Source organism: Dermacentor andersoni, chromosome 6 (assembly GCF_023375885.2).
Source record: "Dermacentor andersoni chromosome 6, qqDerAnde1_hic_scaffold, whole genome shotgun sequence".
In the NCBI taxonomy this organism is placed as follows: domain Eukaryota; kingdom Metazoa; phylum Arthropoda; class Arachnida; order Ixodida; family Ixodidae; genus Dermacentor; species Dermacentor andersoni.
Genome location: NC_092819.1, coordinates 10,667,142 through 10,685,641, shown reverse-complemented (window position 1 = coordinate 10,685,641; position 18,500 = coordinate 10,667,142). Strand labels below are relative to the sequence as shown.

The 18,500-nt window shown below is 45.5% G+C and overlaps 1 protein-coding gene across 1 annotated transcript in view; it reads left to right on the top strand.

The window, feature by feature from the left end:
• The first annotated feature begins 1,107 nt into the window (after positions 1-1,107).
• The window catches only part of LOC126521674 (uncharacterized), a 28,256-nt gene continuing 10,863 nt past the window's right edge, over positions 1,108-18,500 (top strand). Inside the window, exons 1-2 of the mRNA XM_050170401.3 lie at positions 1,108-1,732; positions 10,789-10,960. Of these exons, the coding sequence (XP_050026358.1) occupies positions 1,645-1,732; positions 10,789-10,960 (260 nt within the window). The 5' untranslated portion in view covers positions 1,108-1,644. The remainder of the gene's footprint in view (positions 1,733-10,788; positions 10,961-18,500) is intronic.

The window sequence follows — 18,500 nt, the reverse complement described above, 5'->3', positions numbered from 1 at the left end:
CCAATCGCCACAGGTAGTTGAATGGCCAAATCCAGGTTATGTACTGAAGCGACGGATACTCCAAAAGAACTTGTTCTTGGGAAAGTTGTTGCTTAGACTTTCCAAACATATTGTCGCTGGCGCAAAGCAGAAGAACATGAAGCAGGAGAACAGGAAAAAGAAGTGGGTCAGAGAAGAGAAAGAAGGAGAAGCTCTCTGCTTTTTATTGTGCGCCTGCTTCATGTTCTTCTACTTCGTGCCAGTGACAATATGTTTAGCGATACACCTGCGCGCTTTTACACAAGCAGCCTTCTCTAGTTTTTTTGCTGCGATTTAAAGGTATATTGTAATTTCAACGATTTTAGTTCACTTTTTGTTTACATAAAAATTACAGGGTGAACATAAATTCGAAATACATACATACATACATACATACATACATACGTACGTACGTACGTACATACATACATACATACATACATACATACATACATACATACATACATACATACATACATACATGCATACATGCATGCATGCATGCATGCATGCATGCATACATACATACATACATACATACATACATACATACATACATACATACATACATACATACATACATACATACATACATACATACATACATACATACATACATACATACATACATACATACATACATACATACATACATACAATTTACAGTTACCTCTCCTGTGATATCCATCCGTCCTTGTTCTCTGTCATCACTGCGGAAATCTCCAGAAGAATTCGTACAAATCCAGGATGCCGGGCAGCAATCCTAGTCGTATTTATCAATTGGTATTTTATGCTGACGACAAAGTAATATTAAAATAAATAATGCATAATTGATGTAGTCTCTGTTGCTTCATTGCACGTGTTTTTGGTTATGCTATCGTATTGGTCACGCCAGACACAGCGGGACATGAAGTGCAAATCAAGTGTGGAAGGAGAAGCATATCGGAGAAAGGCGCTAACAGAACATCGATAGCTATCGTTTTTTGTTCGTACCTTCCTTTATTTTAATCTGGGATTTTCGCTGGTGCGCCTTGGTTGGCCTGCTCGCATGCTTCCCCAAATTTCGCAATTGCAAGCCATTATATCCCTTCGACAAGTTAGCAGAAGCAACAGGTATTCAGGGTAAATACGACAGCACGTGAACTGCATCTCAGTCAACGACGTAGGGCACAACGAGTTTTGATTATCCCGCCACTCGAAAGCCGACGCGCGAAATAGCCGGAAGTCCTTTCTGCTCCTATTTCCGTTGAGCTCATCCCTCTCCCCTCGACCTTCGCTGCCTCCACTCTCAGCTTCATAGGGGTCTCTCGTTTCGTAGTGGTTGCCCTCTGCTGCTCTCTGCGCACCGCACCGCCGTCTCCTCTACCCTCCTTTCCTCCTTCTCCTTCCCGTCAGCCTCCGCTCCCGGAACGGAAGGGGGGCGAACCAGGCGGCCGTTCGGTATGGGGCAATCCTGGCGTCGTCGTCGTCATACACCGCCGTCGCTGCATTCGATCTGCGTTCATCACACAACCACGTTGTCGTCGCCGCGGCTGGGCGACCGGCCATGCTTGCCGCTGCCTCTTCGTGAGCGGACCACGAGCTGACCTCTCGGGGCCCGATCGAGACGTGCAGCCGTAAGATGAAATGACAAGTCGGACACTATGGACAGTGATGCGTCCCAGCGCTCCTTCACCAGCCGTTGGGCTTCTCCTTACGGCGTCGCTCCTTTCCGGTAAGTCACCCTGCGCAGGAAGCGCTCTCGTGCGCTTGACACCCGTTTGGCAACCGCGTGCTGGACGGAATGGCAGCCGAACGAGTCTTGCGCTGCCGCTGTGTTCATCTCCCGTAAACATCTCCCGTAGCACATTCCCATTTCTTCCTATTCTCTTCTTTCTTCACGATCTATTTAATTATTACTTTTCTTTTACGTTTAAGTGTCCAGCTTAATTCGTCTTTCTTCTGCTATATTGGTGCACTATATGTGTTATCCTGTAGTAAGGTTGTTGCGCGAATCTTTCCGTGCAACCCCTCAATCTGCTTCACACTGAACGTTCCTGGATTTGTTTTTATCATTTTACTTCTTTTGATAAGAAGATGCATAGTGCACGTTGGCAGTAATTTGCACAACTACAAGTACGTATTTGCTTAGCATGACTGCGAGTTTGACAGCGCACATGCTTGCACCAATTTTCTGTTCTCTAACTGATGCATAACTAAAAGTTTGAGGAGCTCATGCTAATTGTTTGCACCCCTCATTCCGTCAAATTTTGCTAATATAAATATAAGCTCAAAATGACATTATCTTCTCTCGATGAAGGAACCATAGGATATTTCGTTTAATATTTTGGAATTAATAATGACATCCGTGCTGTTGCTTTTTCTCAGCACTTGAACGAAAGTTTCGCAACGGTGTATGATGTTCTGCCCAGGGACGCAGCCTCTTTCTTTCTTTTCTTTTTCTTTTGCTGCGGTGTTATGTCCTGAAGCTTCACACCCCTCCTGCTCTCAACGTATCCGAGTAGGTAGCGCTGCTTTGTGGTTGTGTAAAAATACTCACGATGCCTGCTCTGAGAAAGCTTGTGCACAGAATGCATTCTTCACCATACAACCGGCAAATGAGAGAAAAGCGTGATGCTCTGTCTACAATCCAGATGCCTTCTAACTGCTGTAAAACGAAGGTTGCGAGAGAAATGCAGGATAACTACGTCTTGCACTTCGAACGAACTTCCCGGCAAGTAAAGCAAGTGCCACTGTTTTACCATATTGACGTCTAATGCAGAGATGTTTGGTGCTGAGAAAAAGAAAAACGAAGAGCCCAATTGCAAGACTGATGACGAAAAAATGTTTTTTTTTTCGTGTTCAATGCTTTATTTTTTTAAGTATTGTCCATGCCTGAGTAAGTACGTGTATCGCGCGCATGTTCGTGCTGTCGGGTTTTCGTGAAAGCATAAATGAATAAAGCATGGCGTAAACCCTGGCGCTGTGCCCAACTCATTTCGGGCTGTTCGCTCGCTCTTGAGGACAGCGAACCCTCCTTCGGGGAACGGCCCAAATCGATAGAGGAATGACACGGGCGTCGTCACGAATTGTACACTTACACGGCGACAATATTTTCGGCAGGGTCACGAACTTGGCCATCGACCTTGACAAAATCTCGTTAGGCCGCTGGCACATCGCAAGGGAAACGGCGTGCAACGAGCCGCGTGAAAGCGGGAGGGGTACGATGCCATGGGTCCACCATTTTGTTGTCAGAATATCGTCCGCGTTTGTTTGGTACCGTGAGCACTGTGAAAGAGTTCGACGCTGCCGGAGCTTTCTTTGTTTGTTCGTTCGTTTGCTATTGTCTTTTATTCCGGGGATCGAACCAACCTATTTTACATACAGCCATGGAAAATGCCTCCGAGGGCGCAATGAGCTCCGCTTGTGGGCAAGTGTTTCATAAGGGAAACATAAAAAAGTGTCCAATCACGCGAAATTTCGACGGAAACACCCATATGTGCCTCAATTTTTTTATTTATTTATTGTGCGCGTGCGTGGGGGCGTGCTTATTGTCGTGTGTTTTGTGTTGGCGTGTGCAAGGTTTAAAATAAGGCTTTGTACACTATGAAAAAGAAACAAGATTTCGTCATTCTTCTTGTAATTGGGCGGCTACTTGCCAGCTTTATTTCTTCTTGTTGGAGTGGGGGAGGGGCATAGTGCTTATCTTTACATTCAGATAGACAAAAATTATGGCCTATATAAAAGCAAAGCAGTGAAATTGAGAGGACAAGAAGAAGAGTGCAACGTATCTTCAACACGAATCCTTACATCTCCTGGTAGTTCGCTGGCACCGAAGGTTCATTTGTGCTCCTAATGACCAAGCGACAAGCTCCTTGTTTTCACGCATCCCTCAAATTTTATATTCCTTTCTCCTCTTTTTTTTCTAACCGCCCCTTCCCCCCATAACGTAGAATAGCTAATCGTAAGGTTATTCTGGTTAACCTTCTTTCTTTCTCTCTCTCTCTCTCTTTGTCCTCGTTTACACACATACGTATAAACTGATATTACTATGCTGTTGTTATTACAACGCTTCTCCGACAGTCTAGGAACCGATGCTCAAGGATCATTTGTGACTATGATATTCGAATATTTGCACGCAAATAAAAACTTTTTTCTTTTCTCCACACACATGAAAGCGGGACGTTGCGTTACCTCCGCTCTCTCGTGAAGTGAAAACCAGCATTGCTCTGCATGCTTATTTAGAACGAAGGCGTCAGTGAATATATCCAACTCACTTAAGCTCTTATACCAATATTTATTTGGAATGAAGTGAGAAGCTGCACTCCGTCATTTAATAGAACTATATATATATATATATATATATATATATATATATATATATTGTGACGCAGCAGTTGTCACGGCGTTTATTCCGCGTCAAAAGATTAGGCGAACCGACCACGCCCACAGCACGGAGCACACACGAGAGCCAGCCCCACAAGCGATGATGAAAAGGAACCCCATATGAACCCCATATGATGATGATCATGTACAGATGACAAAGAATAGCTTATAAATTCCCACAATATATTGGTGGACTCGGCATTAAGCCGTGGCTTTTCAGTGGGCTCAAGTTTTCCGAGTACCGTGACTTTAATGTTATTTATTGACTGACGTTTGCAATGTAAAATGAGACGTTATACAGTAAACATATTCGTTTCATCTGAGGAAAGACAGCCAGCTCCCGTTAATTCGACGTCGAGTAAAGAAGAACTCGTTTAGTTCGAACGCGACAGTATGTGGCTTCGGTTAATGCAACCTCCACCGATTCCCATCGTCATTAGTCACAGCGGTTATTGAAGGCTTTAAAACGCAAGAAATTCATCAGACGGCGGTACTATTTGCGTAGGCGAGAAGCTCTCGTATTTTTGTTTTTTAGTGGTTAACGCTCCTTCCGGCCGTCAAGCCATCCTTTCCCGCTTGTCTCGTGTCCCACAATATTGGGCAAGCTTCTTCGTACCTTCAGCGTGGCTTTGCGAAGCAACTGCAAAAAACCTGTCCATTGAGGGAAAGAACTTCTTCAGGATCTCTTTCTTCGTTCTGAAAAAGATTTGGTTTCGTTCTTTTAACTGCCGTTTGTTAATTCGACTTTTCTGATAATTCGACCAAATCTTGCTATTCCGCGAGGGTCGAATTAATGGAAGTCGAATTTATTTATTTATTTATTTGTTTATAAAGCACGCCTTCTCTCCGAAATTTTGCTACCAGCACTACTCTTCCCCTTCCGCCCCCCAAACAGAAATTATGGCTACGCTGGTGCATGCACGCTGCGTTCATGGTGGCCGGTCGGGACGACTGCCGAGCATCGCGACGCTTCGCCGGGCTGCACGCCCACGGGACACAAGCGCGTCCGTTCTCCGAATTTCTCCGGCGACGCGCGCATGAGCGCGTGTCACCCGCACGGTCGACGTCGGCCTTCCCGGCACGTGACTCATCATCGATTACCGGACAGCGCCGTGCGCGCGCGAGCACGCCGTGAGCTCCTCGTTGCGCGTCCTCGCGGCGCTGGTGCACGGCTGGCGCGCGACGCTAGCGAATTCCGCGACGCTGCGCTCTTCCGAAAGCGTCGGGAGGCGCCGCGAGATTCGTAAGTGACTTTTCGGGGCTGCGTCCCGAGATTACGGGGGCTCTTTGGCGTTCGTGAGATTCTTGGGCTCGATGTCGCTCCTCGCTTTAGCGTCGTGCCACTGAGCACGAGGCCGACAGTTCTTCGCGACCGCGTACAGAAATTGTGTGAGGAAGCAAGTTATTCACTGCTGAATTCACGAGCGATGCGAAAGACTGCCTCGAAAATCTCCGGAAACGCTTCCTTATGCACTGCGCGGACCGCACCAGTGTGTCTCGCAGCACCGCTTCGGAAATGTATATTGAAGCTCGCAGATTTCTCAGGATATTTACGAAAGGTATGCGCTGGACAGCGTCTGGTATTGTCTGAGCCAGAGAGAGAATGCAAGCATAGCTTAAAGATATGCGAGTTTTCCTTTCGCTATACCCTGCGGGCGGGTGAGAAGCTAAATTAACGAGAGAGAGGGAAAACATAAAGTATTGCAACCCGTGTCCTCGCTCTAATAATCAAATATGTCTTTACTGCACCATCATCTTGTGAAACACTGCGCTAACGAAACCGAGGTCAAACTTAGACAGTGCCCCTTATTCAGCTGCCTTCTGACCCTTTCACCCACCTGACTTCAATCAAGGTTCTATCAAGCACATCCCCCCCCTCTCCTTTGTTTATTTTTCGAATTTATCTAATAAACATATTTTTCGTCAACGACGTTCATCCCGTCGGCGCTTCCCTTCTATAGTGATATCCGTCTGTGCTGTATTTCACAAGGCGAGTGTACACCAACTATCCCAACTACCAGTTTTGTTGCAACAGCGTACTTTTCTTTTGTCTGATAATTAGTAATCATGCACAGCGTAGCTCCTAATTTTCACGGTCGCTCACGCTACACAAAAAAAGAAAACTCATTTTTTTCATTGCCACTGCAATGACAAATATTATATACGGTCCTCATTTAGACAGGCAGCATACGCATGCGTCATGGCTCGAAGTCGTGTAGCGGTGGTGACGTCATACCGAACAGGTTAGCCACAAGCAAATGCGGAAATTCACCTCTCTTTTACAAGGGAAGCTTTCTTTGCCTAGCCCACCGTGGATTCGCGCTTGTCAGTATCTCTCACGATACGTTTGCCCACCGGCCTATAATGTAAGCACTGCAAGTTCATCTCCAAATAATTGTCAACGCGTGCACATTTGTTGTACTTGGTCAAACAGTAAATAACGGCGAGGAACATGCACATAGGACGGCATCTCATAGGTGTCTCTAACCCTTCTTAATGAAATAGCGCATGATATTTGACGGTTTTCTTGGACTTATATTTGGCCAGCACCCATTTTTTTGGGCAGTTGCATACATGTGCCACTGCGTACATACGGTCATTCCGATCCCCAAGAATGGGCATGTGTCATGGTGATACATAATGAGTTACAGGAAACTTGAATGTGCATATATATGTGTGTAATGTCGCTGTTATTATCGACTTTATCAATTTTAAGAAAGTGTGTCACAACTATATCAGGTCATCCCATCCGTCTCTGTAATGCACCCTGAGCAGTTGAGAGTATCAACAATAAATACATAAATAAATAAATAAATAATATTACGAGGGTGTCGTCCTTCTATCCCTGCATGTTCACACCATTCTTCGCCCGACAAGGACCAGACATCGCCGACATCTCACAGTGTGTATCCAACTGAACTGTCGTTTGGAATCCGGCATAGCTTGTGAACGGCGTAGTGAATAAAAATTACTATTGCATGACAATAAAGTTGTGACCCGTGCGTTGCGTAAACATTGAATGAGGTTACATGTTTGCCCACAATAAAAATAAATACAATCTTACGCATCGCATTTAATCTTACGTGGTATTTAAATAACCGCGTTACAATAGCTCCGCTTCACATAGATTCTGAGGTGCGCGTTGTATCTGCATATTCTTTTTTTTTTTTCTTCGTTAGAGCATGAGGCTTCTGTACCCAATTCAAAAAAATATTCGAGAGCCAGCAATTAATACTCGACAAAAGCAGATAAAAATACACACTTTAAACGTTGAAGAGCCTATATATATATATATATATATATATATATATATATATATATATATATATATATATATATATATATATATATACACTTCCCTCGTCAACATATCTTTAAATGAGTCCATCTTGCTGAACGAGCGCGACGTTCAAAAACGTAAATTCTATTTTTTCTGTTGTTGTTGTTGGCAACGCACATTCCCCGTCACCGTCACAGCATTACAGGAATTACAGGCACTGACTGACTGTCTTCGAAAGCCCTGCGCCTATACAGCCCGAACCGTTCGTATACGCACGCACACTAGGCGTATACACGGGCAAGCACGCCTCCCACGAACAGGCGCGTTTCGGCCCGGCTCGCCCGCGCTCGAAGCGAGGCGAACGAAGAATGCGCGGGGCCTGGCGGCAGCCATACACGTCGCGCGCCGCCTTCTTGGCACGGGCTCCTCGGACGCTCTGTTTGCGCCGTCGGGCGGAAAGGAGCCGGTTGCGCGCGAGATAGCGGTTGGGGGGCGTCGGAAGCAGGACCGCCGAGTACTCGCGCAGATTCTGTGGCACGCAGGAACTTTCTGCTGCGCCACTTGTGCTCACAGTCGACGGAAAGCTTCTGTGCGAAGTCAGATCTCTTTCTAGGACCATATCGGAACGTCCTGCAATTTTTAGATCTCTTCATGCTTGCGGTACTGAACTTGTGGCGTTCCTTCAAGGTTCGTTTTAATATTTATGTTGTTCCTTGCCACGAGTAATAAACAGCCGTCATAACTGTAAGGTGACTAGTTATAAAAAAGAAGATAAATGACAGATTAAACCACTGGACAAAGCGCAGTATTGTCGTCCTCTTGAATAGCTGTATTTCTTCGAAGTTACTGCGTGCTCCGCCAAATTCTTTAGTGTTCAATTTGCGAACGAAAGGCTGTCACCCATATGGGGAAAAAGGGATTTGTTCCTATAAAATTCATCAATTTTCACCGAATTTGGCGCTCACAGTCCTTATACAGAGCAATAATAGCATTAATAACTGAGAAAATCTAACGTGCCAGAGCTACAGTTTAAAATCGGACACACAACCGTGAGGTCCTCCGGAATCACTTTGAACTACGCAGAGTTTCTTAACGTGCATATGCATCGTTTTTTTTTTTGTCTCATTTTTGCAGGATCACTAAATCGTTAGTATTTTATATCACAAGAAATCCTTTGACATACTTTTTGTTAACTTCTTTATTCTGAGAAACGTGAGCGCTGCACATCCGTGAATCAATTGGTTGACGTGTGAGGCAATTACAATCCAAAGAACCAGCGATAGCTGTCAGGCAACGCGGATGTGCGTGCTGTGTACGCGGGTCTCACCGCGCCGCCACCTCCCCCTCTGCATCTACCGGAACAGGAACTCGAGCACCGCCCCTCGATCGGTTATTAGTCGACGCGAGCACTCTCCGCCGCTTGCGCCTTGCAGCAGTTCACCTCCCGAGAGCATGCAAAGAGGAAGTGAAGACAAGGAAGAAAACAAAAGCAGCGACAAATTTGTTGTCACTTGGAGATGATATGGTGTACTCCTTTTTTTTCGTTTGTTCGTCAGTGTCCTCTGGGTAACCGCCACAATACGTATTGTCAAGTCGCATATCGTGGCAATACTGTTGATATTTGTCATGTTACCAAGTGTCCTCTGCGTGCAATCTAGAGAATTCCCATTTACGTCCGTTTCATTTTCCCCTCTCCGGCTATTTCACCAAGCGCACGCTGTAAACATGTGCACGAATGCTCTTGTACGCAGAAACAGATGGATGGATGGGTGCTATGAGCGTCCCCTTTGAAACGGAGTAGTGGCTTAGACCACCAAGCTCTTGTCATTATTTTGCCTAATGTCCTACCTATCTTCTTCAAAAAGCGCAGAATTGCCAGCACCAAATTTTCTGGACCACTATCAAGAACTTTGTTTTTGTACGCCTCCGTTGTTTGTGATCTCCCTACTTTTGTGCCACCCAACTTCCTATCGCCTCTTACTAATCTCTATTGCGGACGTGTTTACTTTCCCCCTGCTATGGCTGAACCCAAGGTCTTCAAGGAGGCCAGAGTAGCCTAAACCGGCCGCTGTGCGGATATCTTCATGTTCTAATAAAATGTACATGCTCCATCGTTTCCCTAGATTTACCGCAGCAAGTGCATGTTTCTTCTTCCTTGTTGTACCTCACTTTATAAGTATACGTTCTAAGGCCTCCTGATCTGGCTTCCAAAAGTAAAGAGCTGCCATTTTATTTATTATAATATGTTTCTTTCTTGATTTCGTTTTCCTTTATAACTCATAGCAGGTTTCAACTACGAAGAAGACAGAACGTACACTGCTTTCAACGCGCCCTCGTGCGGAGTCAACGCTTAGGCCAACGACGCAGTTCGCATTCCCACCTTGTTCCGTACGGCTTGCTTGTAAAGGTTTTCGGAGATGTTTTCATGTGCACGCTTCATTTGCACGTTGCAGTCTACTGCATGTGAATAAGCGAATACTCTTTCGCAATGTGTTAGGTGACGGAAGCGCAGCCGAATATTCCAATACCTTGGGACGCGTTCATTCATGGCTTATCCGAAACCTCCTCGCGTCTCAATCAATTCTAAGAAGAAAGCTGACACGCCGAAGATGTTAAATTTACACCAAAGAATGGAAATGACGACGCATGAACGTTTCCCTGCCGGAACGAGGCCGCTTTGTTGTTACTCTCGCTTATAGCAACCTGAAGTGTGTCCTCCTGCCTTCGGAATTTACTCTGCCAACTTCTTTTTCGTCCATACACCTTGAACTGAAGAATGTGCTAACTTGTATTCTTTCCAGGAGTACCCCGCCTTCCTTTTCGGTTTCCTGGAGTTGCATGTGCGTATGCTGTATTGGACCAGAGCTAAAACCGAACAATCTGCACTTATAGGAAAGCACAGTGAATCAAGTCTTCGTGGCTTTATGCGTGTTTAGACGTGTATGGCCATGTCTAATCCACGTTCAGCTACTAACCGCGCACTTGCATACCACACTGCGCTGTTGGTCAGCTTAAAATGTTACTTGTCTTTAATTCCACCGCTTGCCGACTTTCAGCTCACCCCGGTTGTGCATCCTTGATAGCGTGTATGCATATGTAATACTCATAGCGAACGAACAATGCAGGCCTGACGCCGTGTGCCTGGTGCTGCCTGCCTGGTCTGCAAGATTACGACGTTTGCTTCAACATCTTCTTGGAGCGCGACTTTCCCCTGGTGGAAGCCTTCCTGCTCAACAGGGCGTTCGGATCTCGGGGCAGGGTGCTTGTGGAGCCCGGGGACCTGGCCACCATGTGCGAGTACGGGTTTGCGTCACAATTTGTTGCAGAAATCGCCTCACTTCTGATCAGTTTATTCGGAAGTCAGCAATGTGTTAGTGTTGCAGGCGCCCAAGCAGTGCGTTTCTATTCAGCATTGTTTGTGTGGTCAGCATGGCCTATTTGTTCTCGATACCGTCTTGCTGTTTAGCACTGCCCCGCCTTTAGTCAAGTTGGCGCAGTCAGACAATCCCCCATTCTTCAGACGATATCCCCCCTATTCTACTATTACTTTTGTTGCTGTAACAATGACTCTCTTCTTGCAGGATACCTCTTCCTTCACACCTTCCAGCAATTCCGGAACTCGCTTTTCTGTCTTGGTACTTTTTAACGTCGTGATGCCATCTTGAATGAAAGTTGAGCTCAAATGCGAGGAGGACCACCGCCTATAAATGCTATCGCACTTATAGCAAAGAAACAAAAAAGAAAGCTTGTCATTGTCACTCGCAATACAGCTGCGCGCACCTAATTAATTCTGTCGAGATCACACGCGCTCATTCAAATTATAGGACAGTGCTAATTTGTTTTGCGGTGCGTACTTCCAGGCGCAATTGAAACATAATCTCAGAGCTAACTGCGACGAATCAAAACCTTGCGGTGGATTTTAATGCATACGAACAGACAGGCAAGAAATAAATGTTTAGTTCTGTCTTCGGCTCTACCTCAATTCAAAGCCGTTTTCGTGATAAAGCAAAAATTTTTTGTAGGAAATATTGTTTTCCCGTTTTTAAAAGTGTATTTCCACATGATATAATAAACGAAACAAATTAAAGAAAGGCATGCACGCCCGTTTCATGTAGATACTGCAATGTTGACTTATAATATGCGCCGTCATTAAGTAATCGTTCATAATAGTCAGATTGTTTAATTAGTAAAGTATAGTATATAATATTAAGTCGCTTTTCACAGATACTCTTGCTCCTGCAGGCATGTCCAAAGCATATAATGCGGGTCTTGTAAGCTTAGTATATCTCTTTTACGTAGATGCTGGTCGCATCTTTGACGTGAACATGACTTTGGTTTCCGCACTCTGTTGGCGAGAGAGATAAAACATCTTTATTGAAAAGCACCCTTCTGGGTTTGAAAGGAGAACGGAGAGGCCGGGAGGCTAGTCCCGTAAAGCTCCCCTCTCCATCAGACGCAGACCAGGCCTTGAACCGTAGCGGCGTCCTCCGCCAGTCGCACAACAGCCCAGAGGTGGTCTTCTGGGCATTGTCTGAGCAGTATAGCCTCCCACTGCTCAGGGGTTTTTATTTGAGCATTGTGGTCTATGCTGTGTCTGATATTGTTTGGAGCTGATGGGCATGCCCGTATAATGTGACGGAGGTCTGCACATGTTGTATTGCATCTCTTACAGTGTGATGAGTATGCTTCTGGATGTATTCGGTACATGAGTAGTGGTGTACATAGGAAAGGTGCTTATTTGTAGAAGTATCCATGTAGTGGCTTGGTGTTTTTTTAATGATTTGTCAGGAGGAGAGTATTTATAGTGAGCATTTCTATAGTGTTCGAGGATTTCTCTGTAAGTAGTCATTTGTTCGTATTGGGAAGCTGTTATTGCTTGATCTGGTTCTGGGGCCGTAGTTCTGTTTGGGTCTCTTTAGTGATTTGTTGTCCAGCGAGAAATGGGTGACGCAAATGACTATCCCTGTTGACAGTTGCTCGCGCAGCGTCGTGGGCAGCGTTGTTCCCAATTACCCCTGCATGGCTTGACGTCCAGATGAGCCCAACAGTTCTTCTACGGATAGGATGTGTTCCAATGAGAATTCTGTATGCTTGAGGTGATACAAGTTCCTTGGTGCAATAAATTACGGCTGCTTCGGAGTCAGTAACGATGCGTGATGCAGTGCTTGAAGTGTATGCTAAAGCTATTGCAGCCTCTTCCCCTTCTTGTGAGTGTTTGGTACGTATGGAGCTAGCTGTTGCGATATCCATTTTGGTACACGTAATGGCTGCCAGAGTCACGGCTGGTTGTGACGGATACTTTGCAGCATCAACATAGGCCACATGTTCAGCGTCTTTGAGCACTTTGTTGAGTCTTTGAGTTCTTGCTTTCCGTCGCTCTGCGGTATGGTTCGGGTGCATGTTCTTTGGGGGGGGGGGGGGGGGGATTATGAAGGTGTTCCTTATGCCTGGTGGAATATCTCTCTTTTCTTAAATTCGCGTCTGGTATTGTATTGTCAACTTGTTTAGCATTGTCCATCCTGTCTTCGTGTGCGTTAGGCGTTCATGGTGTCATGTTCTCTGTGCTTCTATAATTTCCTCCAGTGTATTGTGTGATCCTAGGCCTGATAGCTTTTCGTTCGCTGTGTTTGGAGGAAGGTGTAATGCCTGTTTTAATGCTTTCCTTATCATCATGTTATGTGTTTCTCGCTATGCGTTAAATTTAAGAATGGCACACTATATGCTATAAAGGTGATGATAAATGCTTGTACCAATCGAATGATATTGCTCTCTTTCATGCCCGTGTGTCTGGCAGCAATTCTCCAAATAGGCCGGCTCATAAGCTGTGCCATGTGTGCATCTTTAAGCGTTCGATTGCTGTAGTTTTTTTTTTTTGTCACTTTATATGTATAATTCCAGTACCTTTAGGCATGAGACCTGGGGCCGGTACGGGTATACCTTTGATTTCCAAGGCAATTCTTTGTTAGTTGGAGCTCAGATTTCTCCAGGTAACATGAAAGTCCAGTCGGCTCTACGCATGTCATGACTGTATTGCTTCCTCCAGGGTCTCCTCAATTTCGCCGTCGCTACCACCCGTCATCCATAGCGTTATATCACCCGCATATAAGCTGTGGTGTATGCGCTGGATGTTCTCGAGTCTTCTCGGGAGCCCAATGAGTGCGATGTTGAATAACTGAATAATATGGGTGATAGCACCGGTCCTTGGGGCATGCCGTTCTCACTCATGTTCACAGTGTTCGACTCGAGTCCTCCGATATTCAGCGTAGTAGTTTTACCGGCGAAAAATCCGCAGTATATTAGTATGTTTAAGTTAGAAAGTTCTTCTAGTATTGAGTTATGGCTTACGTTAGCAAATGCTTTCTTGAGATCCAGCCCGAGTATGGTTCCCGCATCCAGCTCAGGAGCCTGATGCGGATCTATGACTTGATTGTAGAGTTGCAGCATTATGTCTTGCGTTGAGAGCTTTGCCCTAAATCCTATCATAGTATGTGGCAGTTGCTCATTCTTTTCAATGTGTGTAGTAGGTCTCCTTAGTGTTCCTTAGTGTTCCATTGTTTTTCCGAGACATGATGTCAAGGAAATTGGGCGAAGGTTATCGAAGTTTGGTGGTTTCCCCGGCTTTGGAACAAATATAACCTTAGTATGCTTCCAGGTTTGTGGTAGCTGTCCAGATTCCCATATTTCGTTCATGTATTTCAGTAGGGTTTTAAGCGCTTCCTCGTCTGCATTTCTAAGAATTCGATTTGTTATACGGTCTTCTCCAGGAGCAGAATTGGTGTTATGTACTTGTGCCGCCTCTTGTAGTTCCACCATAGTTATTGGAGTATCAGTGTCATCGTTATCCATTCCTTTGGATTGTCATTTTGTCGCAGGTTTATGGTCTGCTGCGTATTTTTCTTTAAGGCAATCCAGTATATGATCATTGGTTCCTGTGCATTTGTGTAACAGTTTCTGTAAGTTTTGTTGCAGTGTTGTCTTCGTGGTGCTTTCATTTAAGAGGTGCCTTAGAATGTTCCAGGTTTTAGACACATTTGGCTGTCTCTGCATTTCATTATAGACAATATTCCATTGTTGATTTGTTAGTTGTGATTCATATTGTTCTATCTCTTGGTTTAGCAGCACTATACTTTTTGAAGGTCTGCGGTTGAGCTTTTGCCTTTTATATCTTTTCTGAGGCTTATCCAATGCTTCTTGCATATGTAAAAGTTTATTATCTGATTGCTGTAGACCAGCTTCTTTAGATACATATGTGGTTGTTTTTTTGTGCATCGTTCAATACCTCTTTTGTCCATTCTTCTAGGTTGAGCTCCGATCCCTCTGTGGGTGTCCATTTTGCTCGGATTGTTCTAAATGCGTCCTAGTTTGTGACCGATAAAGGACTTCCTTCTTGTCTTTGCCATGGACCAGCTTCTATCTGAGTTTGTATGATGAAATGATCGCTTCCGAGATTCTTTTCTTTGTTTAAACATCTAGCTCTGTCACTGAGTTTGGCTAGCGGGTGATCTGGTGTCGTGTCTCTTGAAACGCTATTTCACATGCATGTAGGATGATTAGGTTCTGTAAGCAACGAGTAACGAAGTTGCTGGATGTCCTCCCATAGTTTGCGTACCTTCCGTCTATCATGTGGATAGTCGCACGCAAGCGCCGGTGCCTTGAAATCACAAACCACTAGCAAGGGTTCTCTGTGCGAGAGTCGATCCGCTGCCGCCAAAACATTTTGAAACATGTGTTGTTGCCTAGGGCTGCTATATATATTTAGGATAAACAAACTGGATTTGGGTTTACTCAAGGTTGAAATAACTTCAAATAGGTGTGGTGAGCTATCTAGAAAAGGGTCATGCCGTATGACTGTGGTATTTCTTCTAACGAGTGTGGTGAGCACTGGTTGTTGATTTGCATTGCGTTCCTGAGAGTTAATAGCGGCATATCCCGTTAGTTTTGCTTCCATCATAGGCTCTTGAAGAGCAATGGCATCTGGTGAACCTCTAGATGTAATTTTTTGCAAGCATTGTTGCAGAATCCCACGTTTTCTTTTGTAACCCCGACAATTTCATTGCCAGACAAGGTACTTATCTGACTTATTGTGGGACGCCGCCATCATCATTATTATTATTGTTAGCCACCGGGTTCGGACAGAACTTAGTGCGGGTCTTTTTGATTTTTGGGGCACTATAGCCTTATCCACTGGCTCTTCAGTTTCCATCATTCGTTTTTCTAGTTACCCATCGTCCTGAGTACTTTCTGCGCTAGTTCGGAATGTTGCTGTTCTTGTTCTGATTTAAGTAATTGGGCTGCATTTATGAGGGCTGATTATACCCTTATGTAAATCATTTCATGCAGTCCTCCTTCCACTGTTGATGATGCATAGATTACTGTAGTGACTTCCATTGCATCTTTTTCTTACAAAGCTTGCTGTTGCGCTCAGTTGTTATTATGCTTGTTGAGCGAATGCTCTTTGTTGTTTCCTTTTGTTGACATGCTCAAAGTTGTTCCTTCATTTGTGCATTTTCGCGTTTCAATTCTGTTACTTCTGAGCGTAGGGCTTCGAGTTCTTGCATAATTGCCTGCAGGGATGCGTTTTCTCCCCTATTATCTATTTTAGGGTGTTGTGCTGTGTTGTGTGCTGTGTTGTGTGCTGTGTTGTGTGCTGTGTTGTGTTCCTCCTTGCAGCATGTGTTGCATCGGTCGCGGGTTGGATCGGGGCATACATCAGCGCGATGTCCCTCCGCCCCGCACACGGTGCAGAATTCGCCTTTCTTCTTGTGTCTGCAGAAATTACATTCGGCGTATCTGTAGTAGACTTGGAATGGTTACTTTCTTCCCGTCAAATAAGATGAGCACAGAGTTCGTCTTGCCCATTCGCGCATGCTTGGTTCGGGCTTATGTGGGGGTTTGTTTTGTTCGCTAAGCTGTTCGTGATATCCGCTTCAGTGCCGCAGCTTGGTATGTTGTGTCTGACTCCTTTGACGGCGACGTCCGGGAAAATGACATATGCGGTTGCTGTGTATTGCTTCCCTTCAATTTGTAAGGGTGAATGCTTGCATATTTTTCGGCGTTTTGCATACTTGGGGTGCTGGTGACAACAATATGGCCTGCTATGTCTGTTCTGTACGTGTCTTCTTCTGCGTCATTTATTGTGAGTCCTATTGAAGTTGAAGCGAGGATTGCATCTCTGATCTGGGCTTCTCCAACCTTGGTAGCGTTGAAACCGTCCCTAAGGCGGATAACGATATTTGTGTCATTCTCCGGTAGTTTGGGCATCTTTGGTATTCTTGGTCTATAGGTGATATGTTGTTCTAATTGTTGCATTCCTCTCATGAAGTCTTGCGTCGGCTTGCTTGCTTGTTGTTGTTGTTGTTGCTTCTTCTTGTTCTTGTGACTAGTCAGCTATCCAGATTCTTCATTGCGATCCTTTGGTGCGATGTCTATTCCTTCCAGTTCCACCACCTCTATTGTTCGAGCAGGCCAACTGGTTAGGTCTCGACAATAGGCCTAGGCTCCCGCTGCAGCGTGCTCGCTTTACTCACCGGCAGCGGCGACTCTCTTCGTTAGGGTTAACGAGATGGTGGCGTGACGTCGTAGGAATTCGTCGAATAAAGTCATCGTGGAGCTCCGAATCCAATGTGAGTGGTCTTATCAAAGAGCTGATAACTTCCCGAAGAACTCCTCGGTAATGACAGGACACACGGAGTAATACTTGTGCCGTCACAGCCTCGGAAAGCTGTAGCACATGGGATAGGATAGGATAGGATAGGATAGGATAGGATAGGATAGGATAGGATAGGATAGGACAGGATATCGTTCTTCGATAGCGCGTACCCACTGCATAGCCTCCTGGTTAGCTCATATGGTAGCACATATACCATGTGCGTCTTGCTCTCTCGTCTTCTTCTTCTGTTAGGGAGAAACGCTAAGTAGAATGCTTGCTTTAAGTTGTGCAGCGGTATAGCCGCTGATTACACTGGCAATCATTTGGCGCTCTTTGGCCAGAACTGTCCCTTGCGCCATGAAAACCCATTAATCAATTGGGCAACAGATATTAGCGGCGTTCAGAAGAGCAGCTCCCGAGTTTTAAAACGTGGCCATATTACGTTTGGGTTTATCTTACCTCTTAAACAGAAGGCACTTAAATTACCACTTCAAATGTTACCGCTTAAACAGAACTGGCGAGTCACGAAATCACGGTCAGAGGCGACAAATATCTCTCTTCTACCCCAACTGTTGCTTTATTTTTCTCTACCGCAAAAGCACGCCTTTCTTTCTTCCGTGTCAAAGGGCTCACACACGTGACATTCGAAGCACTTCGGGTTTCGAGTTACTAAAAGGGAGAAAAAACAAAGATGAATAGAAAGATATAAAACCCTATAGTACCGCTCTTCCAGGATAAGATACTTAGGGGTCAGCGTGACTGACACGACGTCCGCACATGCGCAGATATGCACGCTGCGTCAGAAAATCTGGAGCTGGCGAGGCCACCGAGGCGCGTAGAAAAGAAAACAGAAAAAGAGAGAGCGAACGAACACGAAAGCCGCGCGATGTCTCCAGCGCCGACAGACGAGAAGCAGCTCCTGCGTGTCACTCCTCCCGCCGGCCGAAGCGATTCTTTCTTCTGACGCGTCTTTGCGACGCACGCCTTCCTCGTAATGCCCCAACCACTGGCACGCGCCGAAAGCTTCGGCGCGCGCTGGCAAGCGAATGCGTCGCTTCGCTTCGGCTGGAGGTAAAGGGCGCGCAACCACTGGAGAAAAGCTCCGACGCACGCCGAAGCTCGCTCCTCGGCTGCGGCGCACTGTTGCTGGACTACTCCGTCTTCATCCGTCAAAGTCCGGCCTAAAAC